The sequence below is a fragment of the Elgaria multicarinata genome, chromosome 2, assembly GCF_023053635.1.
Source record: "Elgaria multicarinata webbii isolate HBS135686 ecotype San Diego chromosome 2, rElgMul1.1.pri, whole genome shotgun sequence".
NCBI lineage: Eukaryota > Metazoa > Chordata > Lepidosauria > Squamata > Anguidae > Elgaria > Elgaria multicarinata.
The window spans coordinates 90,228,913-90,251,850 of NC_086172.1; the positions used below are offsets into that span (position 1 = coordinate 90,228,913).

Below are 22,938 nucleotides of genomic sequence, written 5' to 3' on the forward strand. Positions count from 1 at the left end.
TCTCTGTAATTTCTGAAGTCAGGCTGGAAGACTTGCTTATGACCGCCCTATGAGCATAACACCTCAGCAGAGCTTTGAACCAAGTCTGAACCCAGCGCTCTGTGCCTTTACGGAAAGTAAGAGATAGCGGAAAAAACAGACTTACCTAATCCAGAGGGAATAGTTGAGGAAAGTTTGGAGTTTGCTCTGAGATGAAAGGCAACAAATGATTTCCGCCCTTTCTCCTTCCCATATTTATAACACTTTGACTAGTCCTAGTGACATGAGGTTTAGTCAAAGGCTGCCTTTTCAGCACTTTCCTGGCCAAAATTTTTGCTTCCTAAGCACATTAAACCTTTAAGATGGGGAAAAATAGAAGCAACAGTGTGCCATTTCTATGTCATCACACTGGCAACCTGTGCATGCTTCAGAGAATCCCAGCCTTGAGTAGCTGTGAACCTTTTAACAGGAGAGATAATGGGCCTATTAAATCTGTGCGATTACACTAATGATGGGCAATAGGTGTTGGGATTGGAGGGCCTGCCAAGATGTCAATGCCAGCAGCTTTTTCTGAAGTACAGAATTAAAGAAAAGCAAACATGTTAACACTTTAGACTAATTCCACCCCCACCCCCCCCACTCACTCTTTTCCTCCCAGCATAGTAACTAGCGATGGGACCAAGCTGTTGATGAAACACTGTCAAAGAGGAAGGAAAACCCTTCAATATAGCCAAGAATAGCCGAGGCCATATTTCCTTCTTATTTGATGCAAGAGGTGCAGAAACGGAGATACACAGTTTTATGACACACTCATTACTCCCCACTTACGGATGTTAGCGGGACCTTTTGATGACGACGTCCACCTCCCATGCGTCTCCTGCTCCTTCTTGCCTTCTTTCCATCACAAAATAGACCCCTTTATATCCATTTTTTTTTAATGGAAAGTGCCACCATTTCCTGCTGTGTGCAGGGAAAGCGACGCAATGAAAATGACCACTGAATGGGCCACCTAGTCATGGTTTACTTCCTCTTTCTTCCTCTTTGTGAAGAAAGAGGAAATATTATGAGACAGAAGCGTGGGGAGGAGAAAAGCAATGGTAAGGAAATGTGATTCCCCGCCCCCCACATCTGATGGCACTTACAGAGCTCATATAAGGGAAGCTGGGCCATGCCACTACTTGAGCCACAGACAGGGTTGCAGAATATGTGTCAGCTTCATATCACATGGCACCACTATTATTATTTCCTGGGAACATGGGCGCCTGTTTATAGATGGTCAGGGGGTTGGAGCAACTTCTCCGTGAGGAATGGTTCCACTGTTTGCAGCCGTTTACATGAGAAAAAAATAAGTGGCATGGGGGTAGTGGGGACATGATAGAGGAGAATAAAATGATGCATAGTTTGGAAGGAGAAGTTTTTCTCTCTTTTCAAAATGTCTCAAGCTGGGGACATTCAATCAAGATGAATAGTGGAAGATCCGGGGCAGACAAAAGGAAGACTTTCTTTATGTCCTGATAACCACCAACCTGGGCCTAATCCACACCAGCCATTTATTCCAGAATAGTATCGAGGTCATCCCTAATGGGCCACATGGCGCATAGCTGCTCCTGCTGTGATCTAGGGATGACCCCTCAGTTTTTCCAGGATATTGATGACAGCTTTTGTCCCATTTTTCCCCGCTCTCGCAAAAATCCCGAGGTGCACGGCTGGTGCCCTCACATTGTGAAGCTGTTGCTTTTCATTGTGCGTAGCGGGGCTTGGTGAACAGGCAACCAGCTGTGCGGAGTGAGCCCATGGGTATTGGGGGAGAACATTGTCGACACGTTCTGGATGGGTCTCCAGGTCATTCAGTGCTCTCTCTCTGTGTGTGTGTGTGTGTGTGTGTGTGTGTGTGTGTTTTAAAAAAGCTCATCTTCACGCAAGATTGCAACTCTGCTCTTGTACAAGACTCAGGAGTCATTAAAAAAAATCGCCCTGGAATGGCTCTCCTTAAATTGCGGGCAAACTCACTGGTGTGTGCCCTGTAAAGGATGATCACTGAAGCAAAAAACTTTGCAATCATCCCTCCACCCTCTTGAATGGGCTCTAGGTGTAGATGAGCCCCTGGATTAAAGAAATCAATGGAGGGATTAAAGGGGATTAAAGAAATCAATGGAGGATAAGGCTACCAGTCATGATAGCTACTGTATATGCTGTTCCCTTGTTCAAAAGCACCATGCCTCTGAATAGCAGTTGCTGGTATCACAAACAGGCAGGGCCAGCCTTAGGGGTTGGAGATTTGGGCAGTTGCCGGGGGCACTGAGTTGAGGGTGGCACTAAGCTGAGCTGAGCAGGATGCTGAGCTGAGTAGTGCACCAAGATGAACTGAAGGAGACACCAAAATGATCTTTCTTCAATTCATTTTAAAGTGTGCTTCTTTTTCAATTTCCGCTTTGATGTCATTTGCATTAGGTGAAAATCAGTGCAACACAGCTTTGCTTTGAGACAATGGCCATAGCTAGACCGGGTGAAATCCCAGGGTGATCCCCAGGATCGTCCCTGTGCATCCACATGACGCACAGGGGATCCCGGGATCAGGGAGGGATGTCCCTTACATTGCCCCGGGATCTCACTCTTCCTGTTAGGCCTGTTTTTTCTGCAGTCTTGGGCTGAGCCCAAGACCGTGGAATGTGTGGTCGAGCACCACAGTTTGTCCTGGCTCCTTGCAGTTCCTCACGAGGAGCCGGGACCTGCGCATGGGGCACAGCACTGCTCAGGAGCACTGCGCCCATCGGGGGTGGGGGAGCGGGGAAATTAGATTTTTTTTAAAAAAAAAAAATCCTTACCTTTTGTGCATGAGCGTTCATGTGCTGCTGCCTCTTTAAGAAAAAAATTAAAATGGTGGGTGAGATACCTCTCCATCTGAGGTCGTCGCACGCCACATGTAAACTGAGGGGGGATCTCATGATAAAACCATCATGAGATCTTCACCCCTCCATCACGGACTAACAGGTAGGTCTAGCTAAGGCCAATGTTACCAAACACTTCACACTAGGGGTGTGCTCTCCGCCCTGGAATTATCTGGTAACCGCAAACATCTGCGGAGCATTTGATCTTCCAGAGCAGAGATTGGCCACTTCCAAATCCATCGATTAATATCAGAGCAGAGACGTGCCCAATTGGAGCTTCTAAAGTGTCCTGAATTATCTTGCTCTCTGTGTGTGTTTGTGCATGTTTAAAGTGAATATCTCCATATTTGGAAGATGCTGAGTGGGGTGAGGGGTAGCTTTGATATTGACATCTGTGGCTAACCAATTAGGAATAAGCAGGGCGCTGTCCCCAAACATGTTCGCAGTATTTGGGGGAGTGGGGAACTCTCACTGGCTACTGGTTCTGGCCATGGGGTGGGGGGGGAGAGAGCATTTCCGCTTGGCCTCATTGAAGTCAATCATCCACATTTCCACAGTGTGAAAGTGCTGCTGGGCTGGCAGGCTGGCATGGAGAGTGAGAAAGTTTCTACACCTGAGTCAGGTACAGGCAGGCTCTTTATTTCAGTGGTTGAGCTTCCCATTCTGGGGTGGGGTGGGGTGGGGGGCTCTGGAGGTCATCAGGTGGGAGAAGGATGGAGTGGAGATTTTTTTAATAAAATTCCTAAAAAATCAATGCATGGATCTGATTCAAACTTGGCATGGCTAAAGCCCCCCTTAAGAGCTATCAAGTTGCCATGTTTCATCTCTTTATCTATTAAAATTATGCAGCAATTTTGTTAATTTCTATTTAAAACTTCTTTAAAAATCAAAGCATGAACCAATCAGATTCAAACTTGGTGGCACTACAGCCCTCTGTAAGAGCTATCACTGTGCCAAGTTTTATCTCTTTATCTTTAAAAATGAGGGAGCTATAAGCATTTCTGTTAATGCCAGTTACCCAAATACGGAATGGTTCTTTGATGGGTAATTCGATGATGGGGAGAGAAGGAAGCAGCTCCGAAATTGAAGCAGAGAATCACCTCTATGGAGCTCCAGATCTAATTTCGAGGCAGAGAAGACCCACTTTGCACACCCCTACTTCGCATTTAAAATACTGTAAACACTTTAACAGAATAATAATAACAACAACAACAACAACAATCTGTAAGAGTTCAGCTAGATCCCTTATTTCTTTCTAACTTTTCTACATTATTTTTAAAGATAAAAATAATGTATATCCTGTTACACTGCTATGTTTCGCAACCTTCATAAGCCATACAACTAGGTAACACTGCAAGGCTGTATGGCTGCCCAGAAGCCAGGGGAGGGGGGGCAAATGGGGCAATTTGTCCCAGGCCCTCACAAAGCAAGCCACCACCACCACCACCACCCTGCTTTAGTTCCTGAGTGTACCATTAACCTGTGCCCTGACGCTGACACATTGTTCATCAGAACTCTTGAAATGTTGAAAGTTTTCATAAGAGGATTAAATGGTATATTAGAGTGTAAGATGACACTGAATCTCAACATGTAATTGGGACATCATGGGACCTCTCACCAGCTGTGATGAAGTAAATATTTTATATAGTTGTGTATGAAACAGAAGAGATTTATTTATTTATTTATTTGTTGCATTTATATACCACCCCATAGCCGAAGCTCTCTGGGTGGTTTACAAAAAAGATACTAATTTGAGGTTTAAGCCGGTCTTCAAATTCTCCTCGGGAGGCTGGAAGGGTGCAGGGTGCGGTGGGGTGCTGCACATTATAAGGTAATCTAAGACCGTCATGGTAAGGTAAAATCTTGCTTTATGTCTAAGCAGCAATAGAGATTGGTCAGGCAGGCCAAGTAGCCTCTGATGCAGAGTTTGCTGTAAGGGCAGAAGGAACAGGGAAGACTTTCAGGAGGGATTCTGTGCTAGAGCAGGACAGGATCTACACTACTGCTTTAAAATGATATCCTGCTTGGTGTAGCTCCGGCCCAGGTGGCCTGTTCTGGCCACGGAAAGAACTCCGGGGAAAGAGTTGAAGGAAGGAAGGAGGGAGGGAGGGAGTGCCACCTTCTTCAGGCAACCTGCCACTGAAGAATAAGTTTCTGTAGCCGTTGCCACAAGGAAAGGCATAGGAGGGATTGCAGGTAAGGGTTACCTACACAGCATTTGGAGCATTCTAAAATGCCTTATAGGATGTTATATAAAGATGGTTTTTACTATTCTTCCCCAAGAGTTCCTCATGGTTGCTGTCTAATTATAGCACAACCTTTCCCAGGAGACCCTGGGCCACTTCTCATGTCCTGATTTTGATGGGTACTTCATGCTAAAGCCCTGCATTGCATTCCCATTTCAAATGTCAAGGCTTGTAAAGATGCCATTTTTGAAGCCTCCTGTAAACTATGGCGAAACATGCCTGGGACATGTAAACATCATGCAGTGTCTGACCTTGCCCTGGATCTCAGGTTGTAGCGATCAAGAAACAACAACAAGCTGTTCTGTTGTTGTAGAGGAACGATCTTATTTTTACAATTGTATCCAAAACACATGATCGTGAAGGAGAGTTTGACGTTTGAATATAATATGTACCAGCGGTTCAGTTGTTTTGGCCATCTGTTTTTACAATATCCAAATAGAAAAATTAAAATCAAGGAACATTTATAATGAGCCTCCTTCAAGCAAAGAAGAAAAGTGAATGAATAAAATGTTTTGTCAACACAGTTGACATCATCCAAGACAGAACTAAGCTTCCCACATTTCTCTTTTAACCAGGGCTTTTTTCTTTTATTTCTTTTGCATAAATTTGTAATGGATTATGATTGCATGGGCAGCAAAACTAAACACCCTTTTGTGTGATAACATCAGTAAAACAAGCCAGTGACATTTCCCCAACGGCTATTTACATGATGCCAGGTTGCCAAGTACAGACTTACGAAGAGTTGCATGTTTGAGGGTTATTGTTCCTAATCCACAACAACAAAAAATGTAAATCTCAAATTAGTTTATGTAGTCTGGGAATATTGAGATGATTATCAGTTATGGTAAGTCCCACCTTCTTAGCCTCCCAAGGCAAAAGAGCAGTGCATTAAGTGGACTGGATTGGAATGGATTAGATTGGTGAGAGGAAGGCTGACATCCTAATGGATGGCAGGAGGCTCTCCTCCATCTAGCATTGGAGGCCTCCCTAAAGAGCATAGGTGGTTGATTCCTCGACGGTGGACACACACACACTTTGGTGGACCCTCCTGGTCAGCTTTGCCTGGCCACCAAGAGTGTTTATGGGGCCTGGTGCAGGTGTGGTGCTGGGCGCTCTGCTGCTGCCCCCTACAAGGATCTATACATACCTGTACAATGCAGGGGTCACATGCAAAAACTCCTTCATGCATGGACTGCCTTTAAGAATTCTCGCCTGCAACTCCTCCTTGCCCTGGGATTAAGCAGAATGATAGATGTGCTCCATATTTTCATACATGGGGCTAAGGGAATAGGAATTGGGTTGTGCTTCTCCTGACTACCTCCTCCAAATTCTAACCATCTTCTGGCAGAGTGTCTTCCTTGGGCTCAGCCTCATAGGTATTCTGGTTATGTCCTGCTGCTGGCCTTCTCCATTACTCAACTCAGGAAGGATTCTGGCCCCACACCACTACTATGTCTCCCCCTGTGGCAAAGGCAACAGAAACTTATTCTCCAGTGATACCTTGCATGGAAATTATTATTATTATTATTATTATTATTATTATTATTATTATTATTTATTTATTTATATAGCACCATCAATGTACATGGTGCTGTACAGAGTAAAACAGTAAATAGCAAGACCCTGCCGCATAGGCTTACATTCTAATAAAATCATAATAAAACAATAAGGAGGGGAAGAGAATACAAACAGGCACTGGGTAGGGTAAACAGGCACTGGGTAGGGTAAAACTAACAGTATAAAGTCAGAACAAAATCAAGATTTAAAAGCTTTAGGAAAAAGAAAAGTTTTTAGCTGAACTTTAAAAGCTGCGGTTGAACTTGTAGTTCTCAAATGATCTGGAAGAGCGTTCCAGGCATAAGGGGCAGCAGAAGAAAATGGACGAAGCCGAGCAAGGGAAGTAGAGACCCTTGGGCAGGCGAGAAACATGGCATCAGAGGAGCGAAGAGCACGAGCGGGGCAATAGTGTGAGATGAGAGAGGAGAGATATATTGGATTCTGAAGTGAATTGGAAGCCAATGAAGAGATTTCAGAAGTGGAGTTACATGGTCAGAGTGGCGAGCCAAGAAGATGATCTTAGCGGCAGAGTGGTGAACAGAAACCAACGGACTGATGTGAGAAGAAGGAAGGCCAGTGAGAAGAAGGTTGTAGTAGTCCAACTGAACCAATGCATGAACAAGAGTCTTGGCAGAAAAGGTGGCATTCAATTACTCACTCCTGGAACCCTTTTGCTGGAGTTCCTGGTCAACAGCTGGTTGGCCATTGTGTGAACAGTGTGCTGGACTAGATGGATCCTTGGTCTGATCAGGCAGGGCTCTTCTTATGTTCCTATCATTTTATACATCTCTATCACATCCTGTCCCACCCCACCCATCTCTTTTTTCTCAGCTGAAAAGCTGCAAACATTGGAACCAATTTCCCTGGGCAGTTGCTCCAACCTGCTAACCATTTTGGTTGCCCTTTTCTGCATCTATAAAGAGGTGCCCATGTTCCCAGGAAATAATAATAGTTGTGCCATGTGATATGAAGCTGACACATATTCTGCAACTCTGTCTGTGGCTCAAGAAGTGGCATGGCCCAGCTTCCCTTAGAAGAGCTCTGTATCTTCGCTGCTGCACCTCTTCCATCAAATAAGGAGGAAATGTGGCCTCAGCTATCCTAGGCTATATTGAAGAGTTTTCCTTCCTCTTTGACAGTGTCTCATCAACAGCTTGGTCTTGTGGCTAGTTACCCAGCCAGGAGGACAGGGGTGGTGGTGAAATTAGCCTTTTTCTTTAATTCTGTACTTCAGAAAAAGCTGCTGGCGTTGACATCTTGGCAGGCCCTTCAATCCCAACGCTGCTTATCACCCATCATTAGTGCAATCAGACAGCTTTGATAGGTCCATTATCTCTCCTGTTAAAAGGTTCACAACTACTCAAGGCTGGGATTCTCTGAAGCATGCACAGGTTGCCGGTGTAATGATTTGGAAACTACAAACTGTTGCTTCTATTTTTCCCCATCTTAAAAATTTAATGTGCTCAGTAAGCAAAAAAATTTGGCCAGGACAATGCTGAAAAGGCAGGCTCTGACTAAACCTCGTGTCATTAGGACTAGTCAAAGGGTTATAAATTGGAAAGGAGAAAGGGCGGAAAACACTTGTTGCCTTTCATCTCTGAACATCCTTCAAACCTTCCTGCACTATCTCCTCTTGGTTAGGTGAGTTTGTTTTCACCGTCATCTCTTACTTTCTGTGGTGCTGTGTAACGTAGAGTGTTGGGTGTAAGCTAGTGCTGGGCTGAAAATTTCTCCCATGAACATGTTGACCATTCTCATTCAATCTGTTAGAAAAGAAATTGCTTTAAAAAAGAAATTTAATGGAGAAGAAATTTTGGAGAAATTCTCATGGGTTTGGTTCAGGGTTCTTGTGCTTACCATACTTATGGGATGGATAAGGAGTGTTTGTGAATGTCTGTCTTTCCTTGTACAGTCAGGCTCAACTTCTGCAATGCGCTCTACATAGGGCTACCTTTGTGCCAAGTCTGGAAACTTCAACTAGTTCAAAATATGGCAGCCAGGTTGGTCACCGGTACACCTAGGGCTGACCACATTACACCAGTTTTAAAAGCTCTTCACTGGCTGCCAGTTAGTTTCCGGGCGAAGTATAAAGTGTTGGTTATTACCCTTAAAGCCCTACATGGTTTGGGTCCAGGTTACCTCTAGTATCACCTTCTCCCATACAATCCACCCCACATACTCAGGTCCTTTGGGAAGGGTTTACTCCAGTCAGCCACAACTAGGCTGGCAACTGTTACCCAGATGATCTTTTCCTTTGCTGTCCCCAGACTGTGGAATGGCCTGCCGGAGCAGATTTGTCAGCTTAAAGCTCTCTCTGAGTTTAAGACAGCCCTAAAGACTAGTCTCTTCCAGCAAGCCTACCCAGATGAATTTTAAACCTAAGAATTTTAAGATGCTGTGATTGTTATTTTAATATTGTATTGGTTTTATATGCTCTTTTAACTAATTGTATGTATTATATTGTGTTTGGTGTTGTTCCCTGCCTTGATCCAGAGGGAGAGGTGGGTAATAAATTGTTGTTGTTGTTGTTGTTGTTGTTGTTGTTATCTCTGACAACCTGTAGTTTGTTTGGCTTCCTGTACTTCCTGTCCTGAGAATGAGGCAGAAAAATGGAAGCCCCTTTCATGGGGAAAGAAAACTTTCAGGAAATTCCTGAGATTTTTATTTTCTTAACACCCCCCCCCCCCCCAGGAATAAAAGAATACTTCCCAGAATGTTCTCCATATTTTCTTCACCATTATTTCTTTGTGGAGGCTGCATTCCTTCCTCTCAATGCCCTGGGGTGATGCTAGGTATATGGGGCATTATGAGGGATACAAAATGAGGGTCAGGCTGTCAGCATAGTTGTTGCTGTTGCCAGCAAAACCCCTGAGGGGGGTTGGGGGAAGAGAAGCTGTTCTACAAGCCTTGTCAATGGTGATGCCTACCTGTGAGAAATTGTTGGAGAATTTCTCCTGCCCCTGGAGAAATTCAGAGAAATTGTCTCCCTAATTTCTCTACCTACAAATTGGGTGGAGAATTTTGAGAGGCCATTTGTGCACTGCTGTAGTTTAAACTTGGTTCAAAGCTCTACTGAAGTGTTAATGCTCGTAGGGTAGTCTTAAGCAAGTCTTCCAGCCTGACTTCAGCAATTACAGAGAAGTACTGACAGATAGATGTGCAATCCACTGGCCACGCTTCTCTTGTACTTTCCAAAATGACTGTCGGCTTATCCTGATGCCAGAGAAATGGAAGAAAGACCTCAAAGGATTCCATGCCTTGGACGTTGCTACTGCAGTTATGAGCAACTTTTAGAGACAGATAGATTTTTCATAATATGCGGGCAGCTATTGCCGGCCAACCAGCATAGTGTTATAGGGAACTTTCCCGCCATTTGTTTTGGAAAGGTAAAGAGAAAATTGTATGTACTCACTGGGTATTTTCTACCATAATAGCCATTGAGTGTCCTTTGAACAGCAGTGCTCTGCTTAGGAGCAAGCTAGGTGTGCATCTGAGGCCTACATCATTCATAAGTACTAGTGAGGGGCTTGTCAATGGCTGTTACTTATTTTACCAACAGAATTGGACTTCTGTGCCCGCTTGCAGTTTTTTTTTTTTTTTGGTTTGTTTTTTAAGGCATGTGCTTCAGATGCAACACCTAACTCTGTAGGCTGCAACCCCAAGCACTCTTCCTTGGAAGTAAGCCCCATTAAACACATCAAAGCCAACATGCATGGTATTGGCCTGTTATCTGTTGCATGTATATGTAGAAGTTGGCTCAAAGAAAACCTGATAGTTCCGTGCGACCTCCATCTACCATTGTTTATTCTATTGTTGGCAATGTGCAGCATAACTTGATTTGCTTGTGAAATCCTGTTGGAGGATTGTACAAGATTCCTCAGTTAGGATTTTCCCCAAGCTATGTTTTGAACAGCTATCAAACTGCAAAAGCTGGAGTTCAGGATATTACAAGTTGCTTGAATTGTATCCTGCTCTTGACAACTTTTCTGTCTTGAACTCAAGGGAGAAACTTCGGGAATATATTTTTAACTATGGTGCTCGGCTGGACAGACAAGCTATTAACAATTCCAAATTTTCAAAATAGTATAGGCTTTATAAATTTGACCACCAAAGGGTTGTTTACCTGGTAAAGCTTACATCCCCAAAGCTTAGGCAAGCATTTACAGCCCTCCGTTTTCAAACTATGCCTACAGCTGTGACGGATGGCAGATATCAGCACACCCCTTTGGCCCTCCGTCTGTGTATTTGTGGGGCCCCAGAAATTGAGGATTTGCCTCATTATTTGCTCTTCTGTTCTTTATACTCTGAACCAAGAACCAAATTTTTGGAATCTATTCTGTATCAACTACACTTCAATACCACTTCAGAAAAGATTTTCTATCTCCTGTCTGACACTGACTCTAGGGTAACGCACAAAGTATCTCTTTTTGCCCTGGCAGCAATGAAAATTCGGGCAAGATTTATTACTGAGATTGCAGTTGACTGTGCTGGAGATGCTCTTATTTAACTACAAATTTTATATTCAAATTATGATTTTAATTGTATTGAATTTTATTCTTTTATTATGTATGATCTGTTTGTGATTATATGTAGTATTTTTATATTGTTGTTTCTTCATAGTGTGCCTATGGCCTAAGCATTAATAAATTACTATTACTACTTTGTTATCTGTTGCAATGACAGATAAAAAACTGTTTCACAGTTGGCATGGCAGCCAATTGGTGTTTTCAACCATGTGTACAAATAGTGGTGGGCCCTGCCGAGACCAGCTCCCTACCACACACACCTGGATTTGCCGAGTGCCCACGTCTCATGTTGCATGGGGAATGCTTCAAATGGACATGCCAAGTGGGCTTAATGTGCTAGTCACAATGGGAGTACTCTTGCCATTATCATTGAAGCCCAAGCTTTTATTAAAGGAGGGCAGGATGGAGAAAGGATGTCTCAACCTTAAAAGATTGTTAAGATTCAGAGAGATGGGGGTTGTCTGTACAGCCTTTTCAGCCCATTGGGGCTGTGCAGTGGTGCTGTGTTGTTTATATGATGCAGCTGCCAACTCACTGCCACATAAGACTTCTACTCTCGAAACTGCCCTTTCTCGTGGTGTGGTTTTAACATGAAGTTTTGTTGTTGTTGCTTCTAGGTCACCAGTCTGTCAGTGGTGGACCTGGTTCAGGTTCAGTCAGTGGACATTGTTGTACAAGACCAGGTTAAGTCCAAGGTAAGCATGGGAAGACAGGGCAGGGGGCAAGGGGTGGGCTTGATGAGTTGAATGGCCATCGGTGCTGCTGTTACTTGGCCAGATAGCCCACGCTCCCTCCTGCCATCTAAATTTATCATTCCCGCCCTGCAGCAGTGATGCTGCAAGGTTTTGAGAGAATCCACTGCAAGGTGTCTCCGTATACACACACCCATGGTTGTCTAGTAGCTGCCTCCTTTCTCTCCTCTCTAACCCCATTTTCCCACCCACACCTTCTCTTTTCAAGGTCTCGCCTACATCATCATGACCCTCTGGATCAGATCGCTGCCTCTCCTCGCGCTGCTTGCTGTTTCAGTTCCTCCTGCCACCGACGCTGTTCCCAATCAGCATCTCTGTGGCTCTCATCTAGTGGAGGCACTCTATTTTGTATGTGGAGAACGGGGCTTCTACTACTCTCCCAAAACACGGCGGAACATTGAACAGCCCCTAGGTAATTTTTCCAATTTCCTAAATGGCACTGCCAACAGAGTTTGATCCTGTGATTACTGCAATCAGCTTGTAACTTTGATAATCAATGTGACACTATAAAACAGTGTCCCCATCTCCCAATCCAGACAGCCGATCACATGGTACTGGAAGCTGCTGAGAAGTCCAGAGTACCAACAGGGTCACACATTCCCTGTCTTTCTCTTGGCAAAGTTCGTCCTACAATCAGGCCTAATGCCAGAATGAAATGGATCTGGGAAATCATTCAAGAATGCCTGGAGTTGATCAGCAACCATATGCTCGGGCGCCTTGCCCAAAAGGGGATGTTAGCAATCGGCCTATAATTGTCCTCCATTTCTGGGTTGCAGTTAGGTTTCTTCAGGTGCTGTCTGATTACGACCTCTTTCAAAGAGGTTGGTACCATTCTCTTTTTCCAGGAGGAATTTATCACCGCCTGGAACCAACCAGCCCTCCCCTCTGAAATTGCTGTTTTCCCGCTGCTATTAGCTGCAAGGAAACAGCAATGCTGGCAGCAACAGGATGGCTGAAGGGGGAGGAGCTTAAAGCCTAACCCAATGACACACACACCCACCCTGCAGCCACTACAATCACAATCACTGCTTCCATGCTGCCATTACCAGCAATGGGATGACTGAAGTGCAAGTATTCCCCTGCCCTAGTGACCCCAACCTTATCCCAGTGATGCAATTTCTTCATCAAGGCTGCTGGGGAAAGTAGGTGGGACTCCCCAGGGCTCATGGGCCACACTGAGAGTGATGAAGCGACGTGGGTTGTCAACTCCTGATTTAAGGTGTCTCAGGAAGCAACTATGCTATAAGTACCCTTGCCATACCGTCACCTGCTCAATGCCGAATGCCTTAGTGGCCCTAAATGTTCAGCATTCTTGGCCTTCTAGATTTACCCTACTGCACAATCCATTTCTGACAATCCTTAGAGTCCTTGTTGATTAATTTACTTGATAACTCTAACATCTCAATTACAGAGCAAGTTGCTAGATTTCTAAATGTAGCTATCTGGATCAGACCCTTTATGATGATGTCATGTTTCTGCCCTTACATTACTGTATACTTTATTTTTCAATAGGTATTTTATCTTCTGTATGACTGTGGTCAGTAGAAGCAGACCATAAATAATAAACTATAAGGGAAAATGTTAGGGGACGTGCCCTGCCCAATTGATCAGCTGTCTAACCCCACTAGCCAGTGGACTGGTGTCATATTTGGCAGGTTGTTCTCTCACAGTTTCATTTTCCTTGCATAATTACTCTTTTCCATGTTTGAACACATCGTTGCTTGTTTCTTTGCCTCCTAGTTGCCACCCTCTTTTCATTTTCATTGTGTTAAACTTTTCCTAGTTATTGTTGACTCAGAGCATTGGTCAGATGGAATACAGATTAAATATTGCAGCACCTACAGGGAGCTTGACCAGGATTATTTTCCATCCAGCAGTGACCCATTCCACATCCCTGATGAACATGGCCAAGCCAACACTTTGACAAAAGGCTTTCATATGTTATTCCGGCTACATGGAGCACTTCCCTGAGGAAGCACTTATTGTGAGCCTCCACATGGGAGCAATAAAATTTCAATCAGTGCATTGCATTAGGCCTTTCCTTACTGACCTGGTTCACACATACAACCCATGGTTAACAACCCATAGTTTGCTAGGGAGGGCATGAATGAACACAGTGGTTCCCACCACTGGCCTGCTTCCACTTTCTGAAACAGTCCAGGAAAGTCCCGTGACTTTGTGAGAACCCAGCACTCTGGTTTGTTTAGGGCAAAACAAACCAGTTTTATTCCATTTGGTTTGGGATGAATTCCTCAGTTGCTTAACCCTTCAACTTCTAAGGTTCCCCTCCGGGTGCCTACTCCGAGAGAGGCTCGGAGTGTGGCAACGAGGGACAGGGCATTTTTGGTGGTGGCCCCAAGACTATGGAACAATTTCCCTGACGAGGCTCACCTGGCACCGCTGCTGCTATCTTGCTGGTGCCAGGTTAAGACTTTCCTCTTTGCCCAGGCATATGGCGGCACATGTTTAGTTTTTTTTAACGGTTTTTAATGCTTTACATGTGTATGTTCTGTGATTTAGAATTTTAAATTTTATATACTTGTTTTTATCTTAATTTTAGAATTTCTGTAAACCGCCCAGAGAGCCCTGGCTATGGGGGCGGTATATAAGTGTAATAAATAAATAAATAAATAAATAAATAAATAAATAAATAAATAAATAAGAACTGGTATTACATGCAAGCCAACTCACTGTCTCTGCTATTTAGCTGTTGCACATATAAAGTGCTTACTGGTAATTAAGGAAGGAAGGTAAACTAATTAATTTGATGTGTTCAGTTTGCATATGAATACATAATTTGCATCATTTGAACATTATCATTCCTAGATAAGTGGGAATGCGATATGGCTACCCTAAGCAGCAGTATTAATAACTAATAATGTCTTTCTTCCAACTCCTTAAGTGAGATATACTTGTTTATAGCCCACTTCAATGCAAAGGTTCAGAATGTGCAACAAGAATATAACAAAAATGTCTCCCACACTAGAGGCATTCAAGAGGCAGCTGGATAGCCATCTGTCAGGGATGCTTTAAGGTGGATTCCTGCATTGAGCAGGGGGTCAGACTCAATGGCCTTATAGGCCCATTCCAGCTCTGCTATTCTATGATTCTATGAAAATAGCCCATTCATTTTCAGTTTACTGGCTCAAAGCAGAATAAGCCAGTGCCACAATCCTGGACTGCCAATACAGAGATGCGATAGAAGTGTACATAAAGCCAGAATTGTTTTGGATGTTTTTACTGCACTTGATCACCTAGCAAAATGGGCAAGCCTCTTTTCCATTTAAAGATGGCTGGTCTGTTCACCTGGGCGACAGATAAAAACTGTCAAAATACCTTTTGTTCACATGTTCCCCTGCTCCACATGGAAGCTGTTTGGAATTACACATAAAGTTCTTAGCCATTCAGGGTGTCTTGCTGAAAGGCCCACAAAAACTTGCACTCCGCACTGCCAGAGCTAACCCTGCGTTGAAGCAAGATAGCAACTCCAAACTGTAGAACTCTGTGTACATCTCAAGCATGCATTAATTTTGGTCTTCTCTCCATCTGGCAGTGAACGGGCCTATGCAGAATGAAGTGGAAGCACTGCCATTCCAACCACAGGACTTTCAGAAGAGAGGAATTGTGCAACAATGCTGTGAAAACACCTGCTCCCTCTACGATCTAGAGAACTACTGCAACTAGAAGAGGAAGAACGGCCACTTTGCTAGGGCACCTTCATTGCAACTGAATAAAAATCCTGTGAATCTACTTAATCAGCTTCTGCAGTGGTTATATATAGATACAGAAAGATATTCCTTCTGGAAATGATTTGCCTTTATGAGCATATTATCTATCATATATTCTCCTCTGGATTTGAAATGTTATGAGAATACAATCAGGGATTGGAGTGTGCGTATGGAGGTCCCCGGCCTGCAAGAGCCTCTCCACTCATTTCAGTGGAAGGACCTGTTCTGCATGTTTGTGAGAATGAGGTCCTTTCATTCAAATGAATGGGGAAAGCTCAACACAACAAAAAACACATGCATCTCCAGATCAGGGCAGCTGACACGAATGTTTAGAGATGAAAAACAGAGCACCAGCTCTCAGGAAGGATCAGAGAAAGGGAAGAAAGAAGTATTTCTGGGAATTTGGTTGTGTTGCAAGGATATAAATAGATGAGATATCTGCACAGTGGTAGTCTTCCTTGGTTTCCATAAACAATGATTTGATATCATTTAAAAAGTTCTTTTTAAACATGGGGCAGAGGGCGGGTGTGTGTGTGTGTGCGTGGACAAAATCCTTAACCAGAGTTTTTCATCTGCCTGCATTAACATTTCACTACTTTTTAGTGGAGGCTTGATCTGTTCATATATACATACATACATGAACATTCTAGTCTTCACAGAGCTTTGATAGCACAAGCCCCCCATTGAAATGAATAGGAGAATGAATTCAGAATCAGAGGCAACATTATTTTAATTTTGGGCAGATGTATTCTTAGGTAAATGATGTTGTGCTCTTTGTTAACATTTGGGGTTCATCAATATTAGTCTAATTTAAATCCCATTCGTTTCAGTAGTTAGTTGTGCTCTAGGTTTGGATACAACTCTGCACACCAGCATACTGTGTAAGCTCCTTTGAGAGCCACGTGACATAATAACACTTTAAACTTTATGTGCCTACAGTTCACAATCCCTGCCCATTTTCTGTTTGCTTTTTACTATAGGGATACACCATTGGATAACACTTCAGAAAGGGATGCGTCATTGGATCTCTCCGGAAGTTATCATTCAGGGCCAGTGTCAAGACTAGGCATAGTTGGGCACCTGTTGAGAGCCCACAGCCCGGCAGGGACCCACCTCTTAGAATTGCTTCCCCCGGGGCCAGCCCTACCATTAGGCAGGGTGAGGCAGTCTCCTAAGGTGGCAGATGCTGGGAGGCAGCAGCAATGTGTTCAAGGAGAGTACTGTATGCCATGCAGCCATCTCTGAGGACCCTATGTTAGCCTGTTGTCTTCAGATTCAGAGGAGAATGTTATCCCATCATTAGTGTTGAAGATGGATTCATCTGCCAGTCCAGTCAGCTTTTTTTACATGTAATGGGAGGGGGCACCATCTTGTCCTTTGCTTCAGACAGCAAAAAGTTTTGGACCATCGACCTCCAGGGCATCTTCCTTGCTTTTGCTGGATTAACCTTAATGGTGCAAAATTGGCAGTGTGTAAATCCAGTCTTGTGCTATAATTCCACTACTAGATGGCGTTGTTTCATTGAAGCTAATCACATTGCTGAGAGGGGAAGCTTTTGATTCAAAATCACATGGTCACCAGGACTACCTAGTGAATATGGAAAGTCACCAGAAGAAGGGACCCCAGTAATGGTGTGGGGGTTTTTCCTTAACGTAGAGCCACCTAAGCAAAGCCTGAATACAATGGTTTTGTTTCAGCATGCACACACATGCATACACACACAGCCATGGAAGAATTCAGTCTTCCCAAAGCTGTTCCACTATCAGATTATGATGGTGATGCTGAAAGAACAGGATGCAGCATCTTTCCTTTTACAGTGGCGCGCAGATAGTCGACAGCTGAAGCTATTCTCATGAGTAGCATTGTCATGCCAAGAAAGAAGGATTTTCTGCCTATGATCCAGCTGTTAAAGGCACAGGAGTCCTGCCAGGAGAACAGGAGCAACACTGTTTTTCAGCCTTCCCCCCCACCTCCCTCCCCCCTGTGCAGTGATTGGCCCTTCCTATTGGCAATCTGCAATTGCAAGACAGGAGAGGGAGAGGGATGCTTGGCCTAAGTCTTGGGACCTTCTCTCCCCATGTTCCAGAGCTTCTGATGGTTGAGCAAGATTATTTATTTCTGTGTTTATTTATTTAATACTTTTTCTACCCTTCTTCCAAGGAGCTTGGTGTGACAAGCATAGTCCCCTCTTCTTCATCTTCACAACAGTCTTGTAAGGTAGGTAAGCCTAAGTTAAGGAATAATAACTGGTCCAGGTTTACCCAGTAAACCTGAGCAGAGATTTAAACCAAGTCTCCCTGGTCCAAATCCGCCACAGTTATTTATTTATTTATTTATTTATTTATTTATTTATTTATATACCACCCCATAGCCGAAGCTCTCTGGGTGGTTTACAAAAGTTAAAAACAGTGAACATTAAAAAAAAGTATACAAAATTTAAAACCATCAAAAACATAAAAACAACATAAAACTCTGTCTACTATACCCCACTGGCTGTGAGAAGTTTTTCTTCTCCTGTCCTGACTGCTCTGTATGAATCATGATTGCAACAGATGCTCCAGAATGAGGCCCTCATCTGGGGTGTAGATTTGCTCCATTAAACAGTCCTTTTTTAAAAAGGGATTGTTTGTTTTTTAAAAGTTCTATTTCCATTTAAAGAACCATAGCTTCTTTTTAGAAGAGGAAAAATTCTGTTTTTTTTTTTGTTTTGTTTTTTAAAAACAGTCATAGCTGGTACCACCTTATGGAGGTAGTAATCTAAACTCCACCATTCTGATCTACTCAGCTCTACACATTGGCCCCGTTCAGACAACACGCTAAACCATGCTGCTTAACCACAAAATGGTTAACGGAATTCATTGACCTTAATGCATTCCCTTAACCATTTTGTAGTTAAGCAGCGCGGTTTAGTGTGTCGTCTGAACAGGGCCATTATGTGTCTGTCTCTTTCTCTCCCTCTCCCTCTCTCTCTCTCTCTCTCTCTCCACACACACACACATCAGGTATTCATTATAAGTGGTTAAAAGATTTCTGAACTTCAAAACAGCTATTCTTTTTCAAATTATCTCCATCTTTGCTGATGTAAATAAACCAGCCAATTTAAGAAATAGTCTCTGCTTAGGGAGGAGCCATGGCTCAGTGGCAGAGCACCTGCTTTGCAGGCAGAAGGTCCCAGGTTCGATCCCCAGCATCTCCAAGCACAGCTAGGAAGGGGTCTTGCCTGAAACCCTGGGGAGCTGCTGCCAGTCAGTGTTGATAATACTGGGCTAGATGGACCAAGGGTCAAACTCAGTGTAAGGCTGCTTCCTACATTCCTCACCTAGGCCGAGAGAGAGAGCTACTTACTATACTCTAAAACTGTTGATTTATCCTTTGATTGTGTAAGCAAATCTGAGATTCAACCAATGCCACGTCAGGGCAGCTGTTGATGTGAATACATCCTGTGGCTTTGGCACAGCATCAACAACTGGTTCAGAATTTCCCTGGAACTTCAGCTATTCAGTGGAATGGATTCTCCAGAGGTCTTGCATTCCCCCCTTCCCTTATATTGATAGTGTTAATTTATCTAGCTGAGCTTTGTTTGAATGCTCGTTGCCGCAACGCTGTTTTCCCCTTCCAAATCTCTCCCATTTTGCTCTCTTAAGAATCTTAATCTTTGACATGCTATTTTGCCAATAAACCTTCAAAATTATAAAAAAAATATTTGAGCTGTTGGCTATCTCTGCAGTAAACTGTTGAAGATTCATAGCCACATAAATCATCCCAATGTGGCTGCATGCAATATTGTCGTTGTTGACATTTTAATGGGGTTGGCTGAGCCAACGTTTGGGTAGTACTAAAGGATTACTCTGTGTTCCAATGTAGCCCCAGTGACAGTTAGGTTTGGCACCACACCAGGGCAGGCTGTACTGCACAACTGGAAAGAAATTCTTGTACATCGTCTAAAATAATAAAAAAAATGGATTCCATCAACGAGTAGCATGAAATATGTCTGACAATCTGCAAAACACAAATGAAATGGATTTTTAAAAATCTATGCATTCCTAAGGGCTGTCTATATACAAGGGAAGCCCAGGGGTGGGTGCGTAGTGGCGCTTCATGGATTATATGACACAGCAGCCACCTTGCAGCCCCGACTTTTTCTCCGGAGCAAGTCAGGTATGACGCGTTCTCCATCTATCCTCCCTCCAGAGTCATGGCAGAGACCTGGCTGTGCGAATGGTGACCCCTGCATTTTTGCTTCAGCACTAGGATTAGCCGCCACCATCCCAAAGCAGCACAAGAACAGGGTTTTGCTTATCATGGCAGCAACCTGCTGCTGTATAGGCAGCCCCCTGTGCCAACTGACTTGTGGAGTCAGGTGACTTTGACCGGTTTGCATGATCACAAATGGGGAAATAAGCTGCAGTGGGTTATTTCCCCCATCATGGGTGCTGGTTGGGTGTTGCATATTTACCCTTACTAGCACCATGTCATGTGAACCCAGCAAGGGTGGCTTTTTGCCATGGTTGATAAGCCACCCATAATGGCTTATTTCCCCTCATGCAAACTGGTTCAATATGAATGCAGGTGGGGAGGGGGCAGCTTAGTCCTTTCTGGTCTGTCTCCCCTGAAGTGAAGGATGACTTGTCTATATGCTAGCAATGCCACCATTTCTTGGCACTGTTCCTATGCAGCCGAAGTGTTCCCCATTCCTTATCTTCGTATCAGAAAACGTGTCAGGCTACAGGAACAGGAACAGGAAAAGGTGCTGAATATTCAAGTTGCTCAGACAACCATTGGTTAATTGGTAACTTTCTACAGTGTACATGAAATCTGGTTATCTGTATTTCCCTGCCGGGTACGAGGGGAATTTTAAACTTTTCCAGTGATTTCTGATAGGTGTAAAACACTTAAATATAAATCACTAAAACAAGTTATCATGGTAAGGGCCAATCTCTGCTATCTGGACATGGATCTCTTGGCTGCAGTAATCTATGCTCTGGTCACCTCCTGTTTGGATTACTGTACTGCATTGTACATGGGACTGCCTTTGAAGACTGTCTGGAAACTTCAGCTGGTACAAAATATGGCATCAAGAATTTTTACGGGGACCAGGTGATTTGAAAAATTATGCCAGTCCTGCCTCCTCTGGACTGGCTTCCACTTGGTTTCCAAGCCCAATTCAAAGCCCCTTGACCTATAAAGCTCTTCAGCTTGGGACCCTATGAAACACATGGTTCATCAAGTGACTGCCCATGCCTTACCCAAAGCTCTTCACTCTCTGCCACCTTCAGAAAAAAAGTTTTTAATTAAACATTGGAAATCATTAGGGTGCCAGGTTCGCCTTCCTGTTTCTGAACCTGCTGCTGATCAGCTGATCAGCAGGCAGGAAAAGAAAGCATGGCAAAGGGGCAGAGGGGGGAGAAAGACAGAGGCTAGAGGCTAGAAGGGGAGAGGAACAGTGAGATAAAGAAGTGGGAGAGAGAAATAGCGAGGCTTGAGGCTGGGAGCAGAGAGAAACAGCAAGATGGTGGGGTGAGCAGGTGAGAAAGAACAAGGCTATGGGCTACAAAGGGAGAGAAAATAGTGAGGAAAGGGGTTGGGTGGAGAGCGATAGCAAAGCTGGAGGTTGGGAGAGGGGTGATAAAGAGGGCAAAGGGGAAAGGTCTGCAGGAACAGAAGAAGATGGGGCAGACCAGGAAACAGCTCTTTCCTGTCCCCTCTCCCACCTCTTGACTAGCCAGGCCCCATGGCAGCCATTATGGGACTAGCCACATCCTCCATGAGAGCCATTTTGTGGCGGTGCCCACAGCAGCTTCTCAAATTCCTTAGTGTGCCCCTGTGTGTGAAAAAGGTTGGAGATCCCTGCCCTGTCATCATGTTATTCCCTCTTCTGTGTGCCCCGTCTTTCTGAAATTTGGAGCAGGGTAGCTCAGTGGTAGAGCACATGTTTTGCATGCAGAAGGCCCCAGGTTCGATCTCTGGCATTTGCTGTCAGCCAGTGTTGACAACACTGGGCCAGATGGACCAATGGCCTGACTCAATATAAGGCAGCTTCCTGTGTTCCTATGAGGGTGGTCAGTGGGTATCCTTAACCTTCCATGAAGCCTGAAATTCTGCCCCTGCTGTGAGTTCTATCCAATGCTTTATGCCCAGAACCTGCCTTCCAACAAGTTCAGGACACAATAAATAATGCCAGGAGTTTTAAATGAGTCGTCTAGTTCCTTTCCTGTATGGTTCTCCTCTGCTTTTTAATTCCTTTAAAGCAACCGCAGGATGCCTGATGGACTACTTTAATACGTTTGGCATAGGACGTGCTTTCCTAATATTGCAGACTTGATCGGAAGTCAAATTGCTAAGGGATATAATGGCTGTTCCTGTTGCCCATCCTGTTGCTATGCTACTTCCGATGGCACCTATAATGTAAAAAGGTACCATATAAAAAACAACAAGCCCTAAGATGTGCTCTGCAGACAGGGCTCTGAGAGAACAGGAAGCGAGTGAGCGGAGTAATGGCAATGTTAATAGTCTGGCAGGGAGACAGGAAAAATGAGAATGACACACAGTAGACCCACACTTCCGCTCTTAATTGAAAGAAAGAGAAAGGCAACTACCACATATAGAATGGGAGCACCATGGAGGGAGCTATTGAACCCACCTGCCCCTTGTAGGGTGGCCAGGTGCAAAACAGGAATATATAGGAAGCTGACTTATACTGAATCAGACCCTTGGTCCACCTAGCCCAGTACTGTCCACACTGACTGGCAGCAGCTCTCCAGGATTTGAGGCAGGAATCTCTCCTACTCCTACCAGGAGATGCAAGGGATTGAACTTGGGGCCTTTGGCGTGCAAAAACGGGGGTCTTCCACCACTGAGCCACAGCCCCTTCCTTGGGGCCTGGTCTCCTGCAACTTTAATAGTTGCTGAGAAGAGAGGATTTCAGCAGGTGTAACCTGCATGCCAACCCCAGCCTCTTCTGTATCTCTAATGGCCTACTTTTGATGGTTGTCATCCAGATGCTTTGGGCTTCAGCTCCCATCAATCCTAACCAGGATGGCCAACGTTCAGGAATGTTGGGAGCTGTTTTTCAGAACATCTGGAGGGCGTCAGGTTGGGGAAGGCTGTTCTACTGCCTCCAACATTGCGACATTCCAACTACAGGCAGGCCTAAAAGCGTTGGGATGGGATAGTTGGTGGAAAACAAGCAGGATTGTCAACTGACCCGAAAACATATAAACCAATACCTACCTGGTTTGCTCCTGTGCTTTAAGAGCATCCTG

The 22,938-nt window shown here is 44.3% G+C and overlaps 1 protein-coding gene across 2 annotated transcripts in view; it reads left to right on the forward strand.

Moving 5' to 3' along the window:
* Positions 1-15,684, forward strand: part of INS (insulin) — a 108,594-nt gene extending 92,910 nt beyond the window's left edge. The window contains exons 2-4 of one of the 2 annotated variants that reach the window (XM_063117167.1): positions 11,814-11,891; positions 12,157-12,360; positions 15,502-15,684. In XM_063117167.1, coding sequence (XP_062973237.1) covers positions 12,174-12,360; positions 15,502-15,632 — 318 coding nt within the window. In that variant the 5' untranslated portion in view covers positions 11,814-11,891; positions 12,157-12,173 and the 3' untranslated portion in view covers positions 15,633-15,684. The remainder of the gene's footprint in view (positions 1-11,813; positions 11,892-12,156; positions 12,361-15,501) is intronic. The other variant, XM_063117168.1, reaches the window with a different exon arrangement.
* The last annotated feature ends 7,254 nt before the right edge of the window (positions 15,685-22,938 follow it).